General features: G+C 49.1%; 1 protein-coding gene across 2 annotated transcripts in view; it reads right to left on the reverse strand.

Annotated features, from left to right (window-relative positions):
* The window catches only part of KATNIP (katanin interacting protein), a 195,221-nt gene that overhangs the window by 137,720 nt on the left and 36,217 nt on the right, over positions 1–21,284 (reverse strand). Inside the window, exons 3-4 of one of the 2 annotated variants that reach the window (XM_038539987.1) lie at positions 8,217–8,291; positions 4,591–4,667 (exon numbers count right to left, since the gene is read on the reverse strand). In XM_038539987.1, the coding sequence (XP_038395915.1) occupies positions 4,591–4,652 (62 nt within the window). In that variant the 5' untranslated portion in view covers positions 4,653–4,667; positions 8,217–8,291. The remainder of the gene's footprint in view (positions 1–4,590; positions 4,668–8,216; positions 8,292–21,284) is intronic. The other variant, XM_038539988.1, reaches the window with a different exon arrangement.

Here is a 21,284-nt window from a genome sequence, read left to right on the forward strand (position 1 = left end):
TGTAGGGAGCCTGATGTCGGACTTGATCCTGGGACTCCAGAATCATGCCCTGGGCCGAAGGCGGCACTAAACTGCTGAGCCACCCAGGTTGCCCAGAACAAGTGGTTCTAAGGCCCTCAGGGTCTAGCAGGGTATAGAAGACATGGATATGCATTCTAACAGAGCTACTATGGACCCCATGCTCATCATTGGAGCTCTTTCTGTCTTATCCTATAAGTGACCTATGAGGCCACTTGTACAGAGAGAAAGTGGGAGTGTGACAAGGGACATGATTGGGTGGTCGGGGCACGAGCAGGGGCACAGCTGGCAAGAGGACATGGCCAAGGTCGAGCTGTAGGTGGTGCATCGCTCCTGGGTGTGGTCGTGCCTGTGTGGATGGTGGGATCACCTCAGCCTCAGACCACTGTGGCTGGTGGGTGACCAGGCTAGCCACGTGGCCGCTAGGACCTCAGTCACCCCAGAGGGCAACCAAGGGCTTCTCCAGGGGTCAAGCATTCAAGAAATACCCGGATTTCAGCTCAGGGTATTAACTGACATTAACATTAATATAATGATGATGATGGTGGTGGTGGTGGTAGTAATGATGACACCTGAGTGTTTGTCTCTCTTACTCCCTCACTGGCCCTGTGATTTAGGTCTTACCATTGGCCTGTTTTATAGATGAACTTGCCCAAGATCACAGAGCCCAGGAAGCTGCCAGGATTTCAATTCTGGTCCGCGAGGCTCCAGAGCCCACCTCCCAGACACACCATTGTGCTGTTTCTAGTCTCCTCACCACTTATCACAACACCAGGGCTGAGCAAGGAGAGTCCAGATGGGGAGGTGGTGGCATTTGAGACCAGCCCTGAAGGATGGTAAGGCGGAGGGCAGTGGTGCAAAGAGACTGCTGTTCCTCCCAGAACACTGGTGCTCACAGGCTCTAGTACTGGCCTGTTAAGATGTCAGCATCCCCCATCCGTGTGGGTGTAGGTGGTGCAGTGTGGAGGATGAAGCTCCACAGAGAAGGTTTTACCATTTCCTCAGTGTGTGTGTAACCTTTGGCAAGTCCCGACACCTCCTGGGCCTGTTCCTCTTCTGTAAAATGAGATCAAGAGTGCCTACCCCTCTTTGGGCTGACATGAGGATGGAGTGGGATACCAGGCTGCAGCTCCGGCTCAGAGACTGGCCCATGCCAACAGCCCCTCCCCCCCACCCCGGATGCTGGTTCTCCCGTTCCTTCTCTGCCTGAATCTCCTTTTGGGGCAGTGGGTTTACATCTCTCATGGGCATGTTTTCCTATACGTTTCCCTCAAACCACCTTTTCCAGAGAAGAAATAACACTACTGCTGGACTCCTGGATCTGGTCCAGCCCCCACCATCTAGAGGGATGTTTTACAGTCCTTCCCTGCCATCAGCCCTCCAGCACTCGGCCCAACCTGGTAGCTCTGTCGTGAGTGAGCCGGTCGGGTGTGATTACATCTATCATGAAGGTGAGTGACCAGAATCACTAAGGATCCTCTGGGAGGGTTCAGGCAGGAGTGACCTGGGACTGTCACATCCTCCTCTACCTCCCTTGGTCCTCTCCTGGAGCACATGATCACATTCTGCTTCTTTGGGAGTGGTTATAAATGGGTGGCCTTGTGCTCACCTGCCACTGCCAGGGCAGTTCCTCAAGGGCAAGGGCTGTGGGGCAGAAACCTGTTCAGTCTGCCTCGCCAGCAACTCTTCCCTATCCTCCAAACCAGCTCTTCGGATTCCTTTTGGGAACCGCTCTGTTCTTTCCTTTACTCTGTGTGGTCTGGGTGACACTCACTCCACTACCCAGGTGAAGGAGGTAGCCAAGGAGTGGCCAGTCAGGCCATGCCAGTTCGCCAGGCACCAGGGGCAACTGGCTCGGGGCTGAGGCTGGGGCCCTCCTCAGGAATTCAGCCCAACTATCCAGAAGTCCTCTCTTCTCCTTGAGGCAGGATGCAAGGGTGAGGCCACCGGTGGCTGCCTTGGCTCCCATGAAGGAGGCGCCAGCCTGAGATGAGTAGAGTCAGAGCCAAGTACCTGGATACAACTATACCTGAAGCCAGAACATTATCCCAGATTTCTTAATTTCATGAGCCAGTAAGTTTCCTTTTTTATTTAAGGTCCATTTACCTTGAGTTTCTGTCCTTCCTGTCTCCCAACCACCAGAGTACTAACTAATAAAGTTGATGCCTTCCTCATCACAATGCTCTCCTTCACGTTGTTGGTAGTGCTAAGCACCGAGAAGGCACTCAGTGAAATCCTGAATGAAGAAAAGAATACCACCCACAGCATTTGTGGCAGCTATGTTCTGGGCAGGACACTCCTGGGAACTGGCTCCAGTTTTTGCACACCCTCCTGTCTCAGGTCACAGGGCAACCCAGATAAGCAGGCTGGGTTTTCATTTCCCTCTGTGCACACCATAAAGCCCAGAGGCTGGCTTTCTACCAGGTCATATAACTAGATTTCCAAGTACACTGCGGTTTATTCCCACAAAACCCTTCATTGCAAAACTGGCAACTCTGGCAGATTTCTCCCCTCTTGATTATTTATGACAATATTAAACAAAACATAAATCAGAAAGTCCAGCCCAGCTCTACCACTTCCTGGCTGGATGACTTTGGACAAACAGCTCACTGCTCTGGGTCTTTTTTGTCTGGAAAATGGGTGCAGTGAATATAGCTACATCACATCAGGTGGGGGAGGATTAACTGAAGGGATGGGGCTCAAGTGCCTGCATGCAGGAGGCACCCCAGAAGAGGTGCCTCCAAAGCAACAACTGGTGGTAGCTCAGGGGGCCACCCACTTTTCATGTCTCCATTTGGAAGTGTTTCTAGCTCTACCTTCTGAGCTCCTGTCATCACGCCAGCTCCCTCTGGGTGACAACGTATCCCCCAAATTTTATGGCAACTCAGCTTTGACATATTTTTTAATTGCCTTTGTGCTGCAACCTTGTCTCTGGATATTCTCCTCTATGCTATCGGCTGGTAGCCCTTTGATGGTGCACTTATTGATCCGCTGATTAATGAGAAGCAATTTGCTCCTAAGGAACTATGACAATGTCCTCCCAGACAAGTCACACGTACATGATTAAACGATCACTCAGGTGTTCGGTGGCACCATCCAGCCTGCCAGGAATGGAATAAAAACACCCCGCTCCACGGCATTAATGATGATAAAAACCCATGCTGGGCTAATCAGCACAAGCCTCCCACTACCATAGGTGGAGCTGCCCCTGGGCTGGGGAGATGAGCACAGAGTGGCCTGGCACAGAGGAAGGACACTGTCTGGTATGTCTAGCTGCTCCTGGAAAGTTTACCTGTTCAGGAATTCACCACCAGGGGCCACACGGCCGGAATAGGGGCATCTAGCCACTGTGGGCTGGTGCTGTTAGAGATAGATCCCAGGCACCTTAGTGGAATTTAGTAAAAGGGTCGGTGCATGGGAATGCTAACTCCTGTATAAACCCGTCCGTGCAACATGCCAGCAGGGCCCCACCTGACAAGAATTGGGTGTTGGGACAGTCAGATGAGGGCTGAATGCACAACAAACAGGATGACAACTCCCAGGCTCTCTTGCCTGTAAGACCCCGAACTCATTCCTATAACACAAAGGCCCAGATTAGGGCTCTCCCCTCCCCACTCCCACAGGTCTGTTTTAGGGGCCTGCAGCATCCTGAGCATTGTTTTGAGTTTTAAGTTTTAATCTGAGTGCATTACCAACATTTTAAAATTCAGGAGATTTCACAACCCAAATCCAGATTTCCAGCTTCTCCAGCAGCCTTGGAAGATATGGACCCCTGGGCCCAGGCTCCCACAAACAACAACTGGCCTGAGCTGAGCAGCTGGGAAGTGAGAATCCCAGGTGCCCACCGACTCTACTGTGCTGTGCTGGCTTCCTTCACTCACTGCCCGGCCACTCCTAGCATCTGAGTTGCCAACCCAGCTTAACCTGAAACCTAAGGCCTGATAACAAACCACAGTGAACTGACTGCGAACCTCCACAGGCCCCATGAAGGCAGTGAAGAGGTGATGCCTCTTTCCAACCAGACCACACTGCTTTGCCCTCGATCACTAAACATTGCATCTACCATAGTTCTCCCCCCCCCCCCCCCCCGCCCGGAGGTAGCACACCAGAGTCAAAAATAAGTACCAACTAAACTTTAAATGACATATTGACCAACTTTAAACACAGATGTGAAACGACTCCACCTTGATCTAATGAGGCATGATTATAGGCTCAGATTTCAAGGGCCCGTCAAAGCTTGGGAGATGGCAGACTGGGCTATTCAGGTGACTAATGCACAGGCCCTGCCAGGTTCAAGCTTTTCCATGACAAAGCCACTGTCTCCCAGAACAGCAGCAGGAAAGCAAGAGGTGGTACTTATATGTGGAACAGTTTGCTACTGCTCAAAGATGCAATTAAATCAGTGAGGGGAGAAACAGGAGCTGGGATTGTAGATAATATTCCAAGCCTCTGAGTAGAGGCTGACTGCGCCCCATTCCTATGTGACACAGAGCCTGCATGCTGTCTAATAAATCGAAATCGGGTTTTTATTTGGCTAATATTAAGGGCTGCCATTGAGCAGGTTCATCTTACCGGTTCCTCTGCTGAAGCAATATTAAATACTCATCATGTTTCTCATCGAAGTCTGGCACCATGTCCTTAGTGTAAGCCTGAAATGAAGAAATCGAGCAGTGTGATATCGGAATGTGGGGAATTATTTACTGAGGCAGGAGGCTGAGAGGCCAGAGACTGAGCTTGACGAAGGCCTGGCTCCCTGGGCACATCACTCAGGCGACCCAGAGCCCCAGAGATGGTCTGAGGGTCCCATGGGTCTTGAACATACATAACCAACAGTCTATAGAAAGGAGGAGGCTGGTTCTCTGGTCTTGACACTGGTTGTTCCACCCGTGCCCTGTAAGAGCAGGGGCTTGGGCTAAATTTTAGCTTTTATGTTTTCTCCACATTCATTATTTAGCTACCTGAATTATCATAACCAGATGTGACCCAAATCAGTTGCTTAAGAAGGGATCTCATTCTTCTCTTGCCATGGCAAGAGGAATGCATGCTTATTAGAACTCAGTCATTATAAAAACATGATCCAGACAGTGAGGGCGCCTTTAAGAACAGACACTTGGGGGCTTAGACCTCCTCTTTGGGCAACAGAACTCTGGATTTCCTTTAAAGAACCACTCATCACCTTCCTTCAGTTCACTGACTTTGTGAGAGGCCCTAGAAACTTCCTTTGTTGGCCTCTTGGGTCATATGACCTTGGCCTTAGCCTTGACAATCCACACAGTGCTGCCTGCAACCACAGTGATTCACTGGTCTGTGCATGAGCCATGGCCTGAGCCAGGCCCTTGAAAGTCAGCCCTGAGCCTTTGCTGATCCTTTTGGGGGAAGAGCTGCTATCTTTCCATTGGGGAGGGGCTAGGCTGATGAGACACAGGCCTGGAACTATCTGAGAATGAGGTCAATAACAGAGAGAGCAGGTGCATCGAGAGATGGAGACAGATCCTTAAAGTCGTCACTTGACACCTTGGATCCACTCATGTCTGAAGAAGTATCTGGACAATTTAGTTCTTGCTTTAGAAGTTTCTGCTGAGTCTCTATCGTTTGTAGCCAAAAGAATTATGTCATATGTACCATAAACTGACCATTAGAGATAACCCCTATTCTAATTTTCTATAGCTTTATGGAGGGATAATTAATGCAGAATAAACTATACGTGTTTAAAGTGACATATGTATATGCCAGTAAAACCTCCATTATAACTTGATATATATTCCCCTAGATGTTTTTATCATATACATATACATACATATTTTTACATACATATTTATAAACACATACACAAACCCAGACATTCTTTTTTTTTTCTTTTGAGGGGGGCTCAATCTCATGACACTGAGATCATGACCTGAGCCAAAATCAAGAGTTGGACGCTTAACCAGCTGAGCCACCCAGGTGCCCCCACAGACATTGTTTTAAACAAAAATAGGATCATACTATAAACAATGCTCTTTAATTTTCTCTTTCTTAAATAACCTTTTGTTTTATTTTTTGCCAAGGGATGGATTAAAGAGACAATATAGGCTTGGTTCTGGTCACAAGTTTCATGGATTAAGTTTTAAAAGGCAAGTAAGACATTTGCAATAGAAATGCAGTTTGTGTGAAAATCCTAACTGCCACCATGGGAAGAAGAGAAAAGAAAATCCCCATCATTCTCCTCTTCTCAAAATCTGGCTTTAAGACCACAACCCTATCCACAGGTGACCCATAACCTCCTTAACCAAATATATATAAATAGCCTTTCCTGTGCTCCTCCTTTTCAGTTGCTCTGGGCCATGGAGGACTGCTGACCTCCCCGTCTGTCCCCAAATTCTCCTCCTTTGGCTTCTGCAGTTGTAAATGAGCCTCTCTGCCCTCCGATGCCTTGTCTGGCTTCCCTTCCCTTGTCTTGCACCGTCTCTGTCCATTTCACCCCTCTGGGCCTCTCTCCTCATCTTCTCTTTCCAGTTATGAGGAAATGGGCCCTCTGGATGGAAACCCGAGGTCACTCCTGGTCCAGTGCTGACAGCCCAATCCCCTCTCTTGTCTCCTTTCCTGTAGGACTTGTGTTGTTGCCATCTGCTTACGTCTTCCTTGTCATCCCACTTCCCACAACCTTTTTCCCCCACGCCCTACTCTTTGGGCCCACTTGGGGACAGGATGAAGTGCTCTCCTTTTCTCTCCTGTCCCAATGTCCCCAAAACTTCTGAGTTTCACTGGGGTTTCCTGCTAGCTCATCTGGCCAAACAATCAGGAAGTGGGCATGAGGAAGGAAATGTAAACAAACAAATTAGCAATAGTTGACCCTATTCTCTTATTTCCCTGGCTTCCTGAGATGCCAGGTGACTTCGTGCTCTCTGGGACTGAGCCCTGCCTCACTCGCCCTGAATGTGAGAAGAGCTCAACCTCAGCCCTCTGAGAGCTGTTTGCAGGACACTGGGTCTGGGGAGGATCGTCAGTCCCTTCCAAAATAGCATGTGTCTGATGTGGAGCATTTCCATATCCATGATTCTCCTTTGATCTTTGCAAGAGCTCTTAAAGTGGTTATTATTACCCATTTAAGATACAAAGAAACCCATCTCACGCATCTTCCGAGAACACCCATCCTACTCCATGGCAATTTACATAACCATTTTGAAATATCAAAATGACCACTGATAGATTATGGTGTAGAATGGACACTCAGTGACATTTTTAGATGAAATACAAGATGACAAAGAGAGCTCAGCTTGTGATGGGCTGCCCTAGGCTTGTACCTCAGACCATCCGAGAATGCATTTATTCGCCTCTGCCGGGAGAGTGATGTATCACAAAGCCTTGAACAGCACAGGCACACATCCAAGCCGAACTTCTCACCAGCCCCGTGCTTTTCTGTGCTTCTCAAATGCTAGAACTAACATGCACACAAATCACCCGGGACTAGGTTGAAATGCAGGTTCTGACTCCGGGTAGGACTAGGGGGGAGGGGCCCATGTCTGCATTTCTAACAAGCTCACAGGCAATGCCCATGGGCCACAATTGGAGTAGCAAGGCCTGAGCCTAGCCCACCTCTAATCAGACGGTCTCTGAATTCGAGCTGGGGAGAACATGAGCTCTGAGACCAGGCCTGGCTCCAGAGTAGCAACACTGCCATTAGTTTATTCCTCTGTTAAAATGGAAGTAATAACAGTACCTGTCTGGTTGGATTTTTCTTTCCCGAATAGGGTTACATGTGGATTGGAAGCAATAACAGTGGAAGGGACTTGGCATAGTACGCCGCACATAGAAGGTTCTCAGTGACTATTTAGGTATATTTGCATTTATAGAGCTCCATTATTTAAATAGTACTATCTTAGCTTCCCCCCTTCCCCCCATGCTCATTCCTACCTGGCCGGCCTTAATTATTCTACTCCCTTTTCCAGAAATCTACTCCATCCCCTCCAGCCTCCACCCAAATCCTCTCCAGGGCCCAGCTGGGTTCCCAAAGCCTCCACGAAAACTTCCCTTGCCATTCTCGCCCCACTCTCTTCAGCTCATTCCGAAACCCTGCAATTAGCATTAAATTATATACAATACAATGTGCAATAGTACGTAATTAAGTGCTAAGTTGTTAGCATTTAACTATATATATTGCTCACCAATTATCTGGGGATTTGGAGACTTGGGGGTGAACCCTGAACTCCACTACATACCTTTGCTGAGCCTCAGTGGCCTTGGTCTGTAAACGGGGGTTAACAGTAAGGTCAGAGGGCAGCTCTACAGCTCCACTAGGAGAAAAGCAGAAGTGATTTAGGATCCTTTCCTGTCTTCTCACTGATTCCCCAGCCAGATTATAGGGGGAGGATAGGGGAAGAGTCTCAGCCTCACCACCATCCAGCTGTAGGATGGTGAGTACTGAGGCTGGCTAAGCACCAACTTGGTTCACTCTCACTCCCTCCAGCCCTAATCAGAAACCAGACACAGACCCTCCTCAGCACCACACACTTCACTTTGCGGAGGCTTTATGTGTCTGGCTAAACCTGGAGACGTTTGTATGGGAGGCACCCCTAGAAGGTGTGAGACCCCTATAAAGTGCCAACTTCATCATCACCATCTTCCAGCAAACATTGATCCAGTGTTGTCACACATGCACGAGGGTTTAACAAAAGCTTGGACCCACTGTGTGTACTCATCTATAGGCCATACTCAGACACCAGTCTGGGCCCTGCCCCGCATGGTCCTGTCGTGCCTGGTACGGGTGTTGTGCATCCAGTCAAGCAAACATACTAGCCAGGGGTCCTAATATTGAGGATGGTCTGCAGAGGCTTTTCGGAACACCCATTCGATTGAATGCATGAGGGTATTTTTCCGGGAAGAAAATCTGTAATTTTCAACAGATTACCCAAGGCATCTGAGACCAAAGAAAGAAGACAAATGATCATAATCAAATGTATAAAATGGTATGCCAAGGATTTGAATGAGGGACCTAGGAAGTCTCCCCAGGGCATGGCCAGGCCCTAGTCTCCCAGGGAAACAATCAGATACTCAAAACCTAACCATTTCTCCCCCACCTCCCTGCCACACCCTGGCTTGGGCCCCCTCATGCTCCTGCCCTCACCCCTGCAGTCTCTTCTCCCTGCCGCAGCTAGGGGGTCCTGATGAAAGCTAAGATAAATCATGTGACTCCTCTGCTCGGGACTCTTCACGGGTCCCAGTGGTCAGCAGGGCCCTGGGCCTCTACTCATGTCTCTGACCCACCTCCTACCACTCCTCTCCCCTCCCTTCATCCCAGGACCCTTGATACTCAGCATGCTCCAGCCTTAGAGCCTTCAACTCACCAGTCCTGCATGATATGCTGCTCTTCTCCCAGATAAATACCCAGATTGCTCACCTCCTTCAAGACTTGCCTCACATCTTACTTTCTCAGAGAGGTCCTCCCTGGCCACCCTATTTAAAATTGCAAGCCAGGGGCACCTGGGTGGCTCAGTTTGGTATCTGCCTTCCCAGGGTCATGATCCCAGGGTCCTGGGATCAAGCCCCACATCAGGCTCCCTGTTCAGTGGGGAGCCTGCTTCTCCCTTTCCCTCTGTCTGCTCCCCCTGCTTGTGCTCTCTCACTCTGTCAGATAAATAAATAAATAAATAAATAAATAAATAAATAAATAAATAAAATCTTCTAAAATAAAATAAAATTGCAAGCTGTGCATCACATCTTCACTTCCAATCTCCCTAACATACTATCTCCTTTATCTCATTTACTACACCTCTTATGTATTAATTCCACGGAGGCAGGGACTGGGTCTGTTTTGATCATTTGTGTCTTCCAAGCCCCTAAGACAGTGCCGGGTGCACAATGCACCCTCCCTAAATACGGGTTGAGTGAATGAATAAATACAGACACATTTGAGCTGGGATTTTAAACCTGAAACATTTTCTGGCCCACAAGAAAAGGGAAAGGCATTCCAGGCAATAGGGTCAGTATGGGCAAAGGTGTGCGGGGGCGGGAGGAGGCTTGAAAAAGCTTGAAATGTTCCCAACTGGCCAGAAGTTGGGTTTGACAAGAGGTGGGTGTGGAGACTGCGCGAGTTAGCTATAGCAAAGGGTCTTTTTTTTTTTTTTTTGAAGATTTATTTATTTATTTATTCAGAGAGAGCGAGAGAGAGGCAGAGACACAGGCAGAGGGAGAAACAGGCTCCATGCAGGAAGCCTGACATGGGACTCGATCCCGGGACTCCAGGATCACACCCCGGGCTTCAGGCGGCGCTAAACCGCTGTGCCACCGGGGCTGCCCTATAGCAAAGGGTCTTAAGGTGTTTGGATGTGACATGGACACAAAGTGTCAATACCACTACTGTTATCCTCATCATCTTTATCCCTGATGCCAGCCCCAGAGACGGTACAGAACCTTATCAATGGCCATACTATTAGTTCTCTTTAGGGGAAAAAATGGAATTGGAAAGAAATGCCGAGAATCGGCTATGCTTAAAGGTGCTTGACAGAGTCTATATTTCAGGAATCACATGCTCCTCTGAGGCCAGAATATTGGAATTCTCCTAAACAGGGCTGACTTAGCGAGTGCCAGTGTGTGAGCTGCATTAACAAGCAGCTGAGAGCTGCAGACTCCGTCTCCAGGGCTGGTGAATGCCGGGGACCTAGCCTCACTGGTGTCAGGTCCCAGCAGGGAAGAACACGAACTTTGGATGGTTTAATAATGAGGCCTGAGGCACTGCAGAGTTCACAGAGCCCCTCTTCTACCCTACCTCCCCCCAGGCTCACGCCCTAACCTGAGGGACAATTTAGGAGCAGAACCAATGCTCCAGATTACTGGGGCCCAGCTCTGCAGGCTGCCATAGCTGCCATTTCTTATGCTCTCTGGGGATGCTTATGGTGGCTGTGTGCAGTCATGCTACGCTCTGAGATCATTAAGCCCATTTTACAGGCTCTGAAAGCTGAGGCAAATGGCCTAATGGCCACAAAGCAACTAAGTGGAGCTAAGGCACATTTGCTATTTGTGTCGGCTCAGCGTCTATTTCATTTCCTTCTGGTTACATCACCTCGCTCTTCCTTTGGGAAACCACTTCTCCTCCACTCTCAGTCCATGTGGTACCCTGGCCAACCAGGGACTCCATCTCCCTGGCCATGTGACTGGCTCAGGGCTAGGCATGTGCCCTCATGCCAGGTCAACAGACTCAACCAAGGGATTGACTGGATTCACTGGACAAGTCCCCGTGCCTCTTCCCCCAGAATTATTAGCTGATAGGAACAGAGAGCTACTAGGGCCATCATGAAGGAAGTCATTTTTATCAACTGATTAGGTGTACCATGGTGAACATCCTTGTGTGTTTCATGGCGATATCTGTCCAAGAGTGACGCCAACACCAAGGCAGCTGGCTGCTGGGTTGAGGACAGAAAGAGATGGACCACAAGGAAACCAGATCCTCTTGATCATATTTAACTCCCATATCCAGCCATGCCTGAACCCAGATTTTAGCTACATACCTTTTTTTTTTTTAATATCTTATTTATTTATTCATGAGAGACACAGAGAGAAAGAGAAGGGCAGAGACACAGGCAGAGACAGGCAGAGGGAGAAGCAGGCCCCATGCAGGGAGCCTGACATGAGACTCGATCCCGGGTCTCCAGGATCATGCCCTGGGCTGAAGGCAGTGCTAAACTGCTGAGCCACCTGGGCTGCCCAGTCACATAGCTTTCTTTACTCAAGCCGATTTGAATGGTTTGTGTGTGTGGGAGAGAGAGAGATTCACAACACCTGAGTGAGTTCTGGGTGGCACAGCAGTAAAGCCAATACTCAGGACCGCCTGAATCTAAAGTCTGTTCTGTGACCTAAGGCTCAGAGGAGTAGTCAGTAGAGGATTACAATGATCCCTTAGGGAATGGTCTCAGTGATGGCCCTAAATCCACAATAAAAGACAATCCCAATGTATCCCAAAGTACTAAACTCCTATTCTCCCTTCAAAACCCACCCCCAAATGCCAACTGCTCTGTTCTCCTAACAATCCCATTCTTTAGAATGCCCATGATGTGTAGTTAAGTCCTTAATGCAGATTAGCCGAATGAAAAAGGATAGTTTTGAGCTTCCTTTTTTACCGTTCTTGCTAACAACATATCCCATCCTCAAAACAGGAACAAAAAATGCTCTGCATTCAGTATGCTCCATCACAAAAGAAGCTAAAGCATCGGCAGATACTACCCCCTAGAGGTTGGAGCGAAATAAGGCAAGGCACAGCAGCAAAGATTTGAGTTTCTCACGCCCTGGGTAGACTGGGTTAACAAAATCACATGCTTTGCACACACGAGATGAATAATCATAGGAAGAGTTTGGATTATTTCTCAAATACCTTAGACTTACACTGATTACTTCACTACCCTGCCATGTACCATCATTTATTGCTACCAACACACACCTGGAGATTTTATACTTGGTGCCAGGGTTTGTTGAACATCGATGCAGATCTAGAATCTAGGATTTCCTCCTGGACTTCAGGACACTGATACAGACACACTGTTGTCTCTGTGAAAATGTTTTTCTTACGTACCTACATAAAAAATCATTTTCAATCTGTATCTGCTAGAAAATAGTGAATGTTTCTTTTTAATTCTCAGAAAAGTTTTCTTGTAAGAATGCAATGTTGTGTTATAAACTATCTTTCAGGCTGGCAAATATAGATTTCTCTTTTTAATCCTGAATGAGTTTACTTTAAAAAAGGAAATTTCATATTAATGCCATAAATGGAAAATCATTATCACCTGCCATAAATAGAAGGCAGACATAAATATGGACCTACTGAAATAGCACATGTTTTACGAGCCACCTACAGTGCCGTGGAAGAAAGCGAACCACACACTGGGAAACTCCAAGCCACTCTGCAAGCTGGACAGCACTGACCTCATTTTACAAATTCATTTGTTCGCTCAATATTTATCGAACGCCTATTCTGGAGAAGAACAGTAAGCACATCAAAGTCTCCGCTATTACATTCTAATGAGAAGAGACAGGCAATAAAAAAAAATAAGTAAATAGGTAGTATTTCAGATGGTGCTAAGTGCTGCGGAGAATGGAAGGCTGGGGAGTGGGGGTGGGGGTGGGAGGTGCTATTTTAGCCATGGGGTGAGGGAAGGCCTCTGCTAAGGTGACATTCAAGAAGAGGCTGAAGGAAGTGAAAGAAAAGCTGTGGGAATCTGGATAAAGGGGTTTTCCAGGTGGCAGGAGCAACAAGTGCAAAGGTCCTGAGGTGGGAGCATGATGGCATGCTGGAGGAACAGAGTGAGCAAGGTGGGGCGAAGGGGAGGATTGGGGTGGACCAGGGCAGAGGCCATGCTGAGGACTCTGGCATTACTCTGAGGTACCAGGAAGCTCTTGGAGGGTTTTGAGAAGATGGCTTCACGGCATCGAGGTTTATGTGAGTTGGGATGGGCTGGGGCTAAGGAGAGCTCTGTAGGGGGTTTCGGCTGGCAGGATCCCTGGAAGCCCAGTCTGCAGCACTGATGGAAAAGGCCTGCTCACTTCTGCACTCTCAAGCTTGTGCTAAACTCATTCAGACGGCTGTTACGCGTCAGAGCCTTCCAATCCTGCAGGACGGGCCACTTAGCCTAGCTGGGATTTTCTCTTCTCCAATGTCTTTCACCACCACTTCATCTGCACCAACAACTTTTCCTTCTAAGGGAATGAATCTCCCACAGAACTCATCCATCCCCTGGTGGTCAGAAAGGATGCTCACCCCTTAGACAGGGGCCGCCTCTAGCCCTCTGAAGAGGCGGGAACACTCAGGGGCCCCTTTCTATTTATTCCACAAATATTCCTGGAGCTTCTCCTATGGGATGAGAGCTGTGCCAGAGACAAGCAGAGATGAATGGAATCTGGCTCCACCACCCTCCCTGACCTCACTCCTGCCTCCTCTGCCCTGCCCCCAGGCTCATAGCCCTTCTGGCTGTTTCTCAGAGCAGCTGAGCCCTTTTAGAAGGTCTCCTCCTTGCTTGTGGGCATGGGGGCCCTTCCTGGGGCCTCTCCTGACTCCCAAACCTTCTCTCTGAAAGTATCTCCATTTGTTAGTTTGTGGTATGGGCCGGGACAGCAGAGCCAAGAAAGGAGGGCTGTACCTCTCAGCCCCCAACCAGGGCCTGGCACACACAAGGAGCTCGCAGAGTATTGTGGGAAGGAGGGAACAAGAAAGAAAAGAAGGAAAGGAAGGCAGGAAGACGAGATCCCTGTCCTTAAAGAACTTAGCAGGGCGGTCCCTGAAACACAAATGCTTGGATGCCGTGGGATAATTGCTACCAACGGGAGGCATGAATGCCAAGGCCCAGGGCAGAGAGCGTGGATGCCAGGCACCACCCAGGGCTGGGCTGGCTCTACAGAGAAGAGGAGAGGAGACAGCGCCAGCTTGTAAAGGAGCTCACTAGATGGTCGGGGGAAGGCAGGGGAGGGACAGGAAGGGCATCCAGGCAGGGGATAAAGTGTGTAAAAGCATAGGGCAAGGAGCCCTGGAAGCGTGTCTGGGGGTTGGGATGGAAAATGTTCAGAGCACACTGGTTTGATCTCAGGGGATAGCCAGAGGGACTAGCCTCCGACATTTAAGGTCTGCTTTAGCCTGGTGAAGGGCAAAGCCCACCAAGTCAGTGACAGGTGCTGGGGTGGTGGCGGGGCGGGAAGGGGGGGAATCCCGAGGAAGGGAGGGGAATCTCATGCTCCAATCTGGGGCAGTAGAGTGGGCTTGAGGGCCTAAATTCCACATCCCCTCACCCACTACAGTCAAATGTTTGCCAGGTGAGCTCATGGAGATCTAGGATATAAGGAAAGCAGGTCATATCAGCTCCCATACCCCCATCCCCTCCCCCAGACGGCATGGGACCATGATCCTTTCCTTCCCTCTCTTTACCCCCTTGACCCCCCTCCTTCTTTTCCTCAGGAAAAGCTCTCAGGCTTCCTGAGCACCTCCTGGCCTGTGCCAGGACAAGTTCCCTCGCCTTTGGAGCTGATGCTTTTGGGAAGGCGCCCAATTTTAGACAAATGAGCCTGCCACCATATATATGTCGTGTACCATTTCAAGCACTCTGGAGGCAGATACAGGACACCCTGAGCAGTGTTACAGGGACACACATGATAACAGCAGGGGGGGCAGCTGGGGCTTCATGGAGGGCCAACACAGAACCAAAACATGAAGGGTAAACAAGGTAATTAGGGGCAGAGAAGAGAGTGTGTTCCAAGCAGAGTGGACACACATCGGAAGGCCATGTGGCAAGAAGGTGCAAATAACAGGAGGGACAAGAAAGCTCCGCGGGGCTGGAGACAGGAAGGGGAGTGGGGGAATGACATGGGCTGAGGGGCTGGACCACCAATGCCATGTGGTCCACAGCAAGATTTGCCCTCAACCCCAGGCCACCAGGAAGCCACAACAGGTTTTTGGAGCAGAGGTAGGGGACGTGGGAATAGGACGATGGAGGTGGCCAAGGATGGGTGCTAGGAGGAGGTAGGAGGCTGCTCTGGGTGTTCTGACAACAAGAGGGGTCAGCAAAAGGGGGAGGCAGGGAGAAGATACTTTCAAAGTGAAGGCACAGGGCTGGATGACGGTTTGGAGAAAGGACATGAAGGAGGAGAGATGCTGAAGGCTTGCAGTGTCTGGCCTGTGTAATGGGAGGCATGGCATTGTTATTCTCTGAGCACTGAAAGCTGGCAGGGAGCAGGGATGACTTTGGTTTGGGGCAGCTGTGTTGAGACACTGAGGCACCCAAGAGGAGTGGTTCATGGGCTAGCAGTTGGGTATAGAGGTTTGGGGTTCAAGGCTTCATGGCACAGTGAAGATGCACCTTCCTCCCTGCTCACCCCCATCCCAGGCAGGGTTAGGTCTGCCCCCAGTGGTGCTCCTGGCTCCTTCTCATGGACCGCTCTCTGTAGGAGCTCTCAGCCAAGCTGCTGTGGATGCAGCCCAGATGACTCCCAGGTACCGGGACCAGTGATGGTGGGCAGCTCACAGCTGATCCCTTCCCAGGAAGAAGCCAGGTGATGCTGGCTCTCAGACACGGGTTGATGCCAAGGGTACAAAGACTGAGGCTCCTTGTCGGAACTGGGAATGTCTCTGAAGCTCCACCCATCCCAGAGTTTACTTTGGGATTACCAAGGCCAGATTACCACTCAACTCCTTCCTCTGCCCAGTCTCACATCATTCCAGAGCCCCCCCCCCCCAACAACATATCTCCCTCCTAGAGTCTGCTTCCTGGGGAGCCAAGATAGCACATCTTTCCTCCTTGACCATGAGCTTCCAGGGCACGGCTGAGTCTTGTTACATTAAAGACATTGACAAATGCATTTTGGACAGCATGAACAATAATGATTCAGCCAGGACTTCCTACATGGTCCGGAATGCAAATAAGACAGACCCAAGTCCCAAAACTATGACGAATTCCTTGCACCATAGGATCCAATTTTTAAAAATTTATTTATTTGAGAGAGAAGGAGAAGGAGAGAAAGGGAGAGGGAGAGAGCAGGAGCAGGGGGAGGGGCAGAGGGAGAATAAGAATCCTTAAACAGACTCCTTGCTGAGCCTGATGCAGGTCTCAATCCCTGCACCCTGAGATCATGACCCGAGCCAAAATCAAGAGCCAGTGGCCCAACCAATTGAGCCACCCAGGCGCCCCCACAGGACCCAATTTTTAATTCTGAAATATGGTTGCCATGGAGGTATATGACATAGGCCCTCAATTCCCGGGTCTTCATTGGACTGCCGAGCAGCTGGGAGGGGTGGCTGGGACTTGGCTCTGGAGCCAGATGTCTGGGTAGGAATCCCATCCTGCTTGAGTGAGTGGCAAATGGTACTTGTGTCTGAGTTTTCTTGGCTGTCAAACTAGGATGATGTTCTAGCAGCATAGTGCATAACAGCCAAAAAGCAGAAGCAACCCGGCTTGTCCTTCAATGGATGAATGGATAAACAGGGTGTGCTATCTCCATACAACAGAATGTTGTTAGGTCACAGAAAGGAATGGGGTGCTGACACACACTACAACATGGGTGGACCCCGAAAACATTATGCTCAGTGAGAGATGCCAGACATTTATATGAAATGTCCAGAACAAGCAAATCCACAGACAAAGAGAGCAGACTGATGGATGCCAGGGCCTGGGGGAAGGAGAAATAGGGAGTAACCACTAATGGGTACAGCTTTCTCTCTGGGGGGATATACACATTCTGGGATTAGGTAGTAACAATGATCGCACAGCACTATGAATATGCTAACTACCACTGAAATTGTGCACCTGAAAATGGTAAATTTTGTGTTACGGCAATTAGATCTCAATAAAAAACAAAAGAAATAGGTATGATGGAAAGCATCCCCCTTATAAACATAAACTGTTCAGAATACGGCCTGGCGTGTAATAGATGATCGTTACATGTTAGCAATAAAGATGATGCTGATTAGAAATATTCAGAAGTTTCTAGCTCCAGCAGCACAAAATCTGAACTCCTGGTGGACCCCCAACCCAGCTCTCTGAGCTAACCCTGAAGGCATTTTATACCACAGCGGACACCCACCTGAAATTCATGGGAAGATGACGTAATTGTTTTAAGGACGCCACTTTCCTTTGCCCGTGTGGGCTGTGGCTGAGCTAAACTGTTTCTGGGGAGAGCAGCTGGGTGTAGGATTTGGTCTGCCTCCAGAGAGGGGCTGCTATCACACCCTCAGAACAGGCGCTGGGTTGGTGACAATCACAACCCTGGTTGTGCGCCAACCTTAGATGCGGCGTCACGGGGGGGGCAGGCAAAGAATGTTGTCAGGCTGGTGGCGGGATAAGAGGCCCGATGAGTGAGGAGCTGGTCTGCTCTAATAAAAATAGTGTTTTTATAATGTCTTGACCAGTGTGTTTGTCAAAAGGGGATGACTTCAAGCTGGTGAGGAGGTCTAGGAATAGAAACTGGCTGGCAGGGAAGAAGCCAGGCTTGTGGGCTGTAGGAGAGACAGCATTTCGTTTGTGCAGGAGGAAAGGAAAGAGCAGGGAGGGTCTCTTCCAGCCCCTAGAGTAGCCTGTGTTCTGTCCCAAGGCTGGTTCTAAGAGTGGGACAGCAGCCCACAAATTCCATGGTCTCTGTTTCCTCCTCGCTCCTTACAACCCACAGCCCACTACTGAGCTCTGCTCTAAAACACAGATCTCTGTAGCTCCCCTCATTAAAAACCTGCCAAGGCTGGCGAGTCAGGTGGCAGAGGCACTTTGGGGGGCTGTATGGCAATATCTATCAAAACAAGACCAAACAAAACCTGGTATTGCTTCTATCTATTCAGACCCAGTCATTTCACTCCTTAGAAGACTCTGGAAAGACACAGGTGCCCGAGGAAAAATGTACAAAATGCTAATGCCCTCCCATTGGAAAAATGGCCAAATAACTCACAGTCTGGCCCTACCATACCATAACAAGTTAAAACAAACAAACAAACAAACAAATAAATAAAGACCTAGGTTCATTTGTAACACCAAGGATGGATCTCCAAGACATAGTTCAGGAAGGATAACTACGAGTTACAAAAGCACATCGCCCAACAACATATTCATTATGACACCATTTTGTTACGATACACACACTCCCAAAGCACGATGTGTATTTTACAGATACACTTGGGTATATGGAGGCCCAGAGAAAGGTCTGGAAGGGTGCATGCTCCCAACAACAGTTACAACAGAGGGGGAGACTGGGATTTGGGAGGAGTGGGAATTGGCAAAAGGGATTTTAAGCCTTATCTAGAGGCTTGAAAATAATTTTCTCAAGGAAGTTGTTTTCATGTATTACTTGTGTAACTAATGACCTCCACCCATCCTACTTCCCTTCTCAAAAAAGAAAAAAAAAAAAAAAAAAGAGGCGCCTGGGTGGCTCAGTCAGTTAGGCCTCTGACTCTTTTTTTTTTTATGAGTTTATTCATGAGAGACAGAGAGAGAGAGAGAGAGAGAGAGAGGCAGGGACATAGGCAGAAGGAGAGGCAGGTTCCCCTCAGGGAACTGGATTCTAGGACCCCAGGATCACGACCTGAGCCAAAGGCAGATGCTCAACCACTGAGCCACCCAGGTGCCCCAACCTCTGACTCTTGATTTTAGTTCAGGTCATGATCTCAGGGTCCAGAGATCCACTCCTGCTGTTTGGCTCCATGCTAAGCATAGAGCCTGCTTACAATTCTTTCTGTGTATGCCTCCCCAGCCTCCCCCAACCCATCTTCCCAACCCCACTAACCCTTGCTCTCTCTCTCAAAAAAAAAAAAAAAAAAAAAAATCAATGGTTTCACAGTCTAGATAGATGAAGCTTGACATGGCTTTCCCTTTGAATTCCAGATTTTCATATCCAGTTGCCTGCTCGAGGTCTTGACAGGTTTTAAGCTGAATTCCTGGTCTTCCCCCTAAAAGCTGTTCCCACCCCTTCCTGCTTCAGGAATTAATGAATCTTTTTTTCTGGGTACTCAGAACCTTAAAAGCCATTCTCGATCCCTCTCCTTCCCTCCCACCCAGAGCCAGTCCAACAGCAAGCCCACCTGGCTCTCCCTTCAGAGTGCTCAGGATCCAGCGCTTTCTCTATACCTCCACTGTCCCCGATCACAGCCATCATCACCTCCACGGGGGATTCTGCTGTAGCCCTCAGCCATCTCCAGCTTAGGCCCCTGCCCCAGAGTCTATTCTCTACACACATCCTGCTAAAATCTGTTTAGTTCTGACCTTCTCCTGCTCAAAATGCTCCTGTGGCTCCCTCCTCACTCAGACAAAAACCCAAGTCCTTATAAATGGCCACCAGGCCCTGTAAGACCCAGCATTTACCCCTGTGTCCTTGCCTCTCACCTCCTACCTCCCTGCCCCTGATCCCCCCCACCCAACTGGGCCACACAGTCTCCACCCTCAGGACTTTTGTCCTAGCTCCTCACCCCCTGGCCAACATCCTTTAGACTCTGATCCCTTCTCAGGAAGGTCCTCCTGAGGACCCCCTCCCATCCCCCATGCCCAGCACTCCCCACCCCCTTCCCTGCTTTGTTTTTTCTCTGATACCCTTCCTGTCTCACTTATTCATTTGTTCAGTGTCTACCTCTAGCCACCAGGACACAAGCTCCACAGATGTGTATCTACTTCTTCACTGCAGAACTGAGGGGACCCAGGACAGTGCCTGGGACATAGCAGGTACTTGACAAATATTTGTTAAGTCAATATATGAAGGTGTAAACAAAGTTTTCTCTCTGGGGCCTCAGTCACCCCCCCTTTGCTCAAAGTACCTATTCTTTGCTTCTCTCACAATGAACTACTTACTCGCTGGTCCTTCAAGCTCCTGTATATGCTCATGTGTTTGCAGTTGTTCTTCTTTGCCAGTTACTCCAATCCTCCTGTCCATTCACTGTTCCAGCTCCGATGTCCTTTCCTCCCTGAAACCCTGGCCAGCCCACGGCCCCCATCGCTGCCCTGTTGGCTCAGGTACAGGCTTTCTCCTCTGGACTCCTGTACCTTCTCCCTGGTCCAGAGTTGATAAACTGCTACCATTTATAGAACCAATTACTCTATGCTGACCACATGGAGTTTATATGTATTATCTCACTGAATCGTTTTAACAACTAATAAAGCAGGTATTTGCATAACCTCCACTTTACAGTTATGGAAACTGAGGCACAGAGAGTCACCAGTAGAAAAGTGAAACACCAGAATTTGAATCTAGCTTTACCAGACTCCAAAGACTGTAGTTATACTCTTAAGGATCAGGTCCCTCCACAAAGTTGTGAGTTCTGTAATGGCATCTGCTGAATCACTAAACAGGCAAATCAACAAGCCAAGGAATCTCAGAGCCCCGAGCTGGGGCTGGACCATGGTGATGGCACAAGGTGGCCCTTGAGCTCTCTGGCCTGAGACCATGGTCAGCTCTTACTGACCCCACCACAGAGGCCGCCCTGGGACAATGTGGCCCAGAATAAGAAGCATGTTATATTGACATAAGCTTGAGCATCAGACAAAACCAGGGTCAAGTCCTGTCCTCTCTACTTACCAGCTGTGTGACTTTGGGTCTCTCACTTGTAAAGTGTGCAGGGGGATTCTGGACATTGCCTGTACTGTGGCCACAGGTTACAGCACTGAGACTCCTACAGGCCGCATCTGGACACTACTACCCCATTGCTAACTGGAGGTAGCTGGACCAGGAGCAGGCACCCGATCCGGGCAGGCCCCTAATCCTGGGGGAATTGGGATTCACATGTTCAGGGAAGATCTGGAAGCTGTCTTGAAAGGAGCAAACTCAGGTGTTGCTTGTGGGACTACTTTCTG

The sequence above is a fragment of the Canis lupus genome, chromosome 6 (genome assembly GCF_011100685.1).
Source record: "Canis lupus familiaris isolate Mischka breed German Shepherd chromosome 6, alternate assembly UU_Cfam_GSD_1.0, whole genome shotgun sequence".
In the NCBI taxonomy this organism is placed as follows: domain Eukaryota; kingdom Metazoa; phylum Chordata; class Mammalia; order Carnivora; family Canidae; genus Canis; species Canis lupus.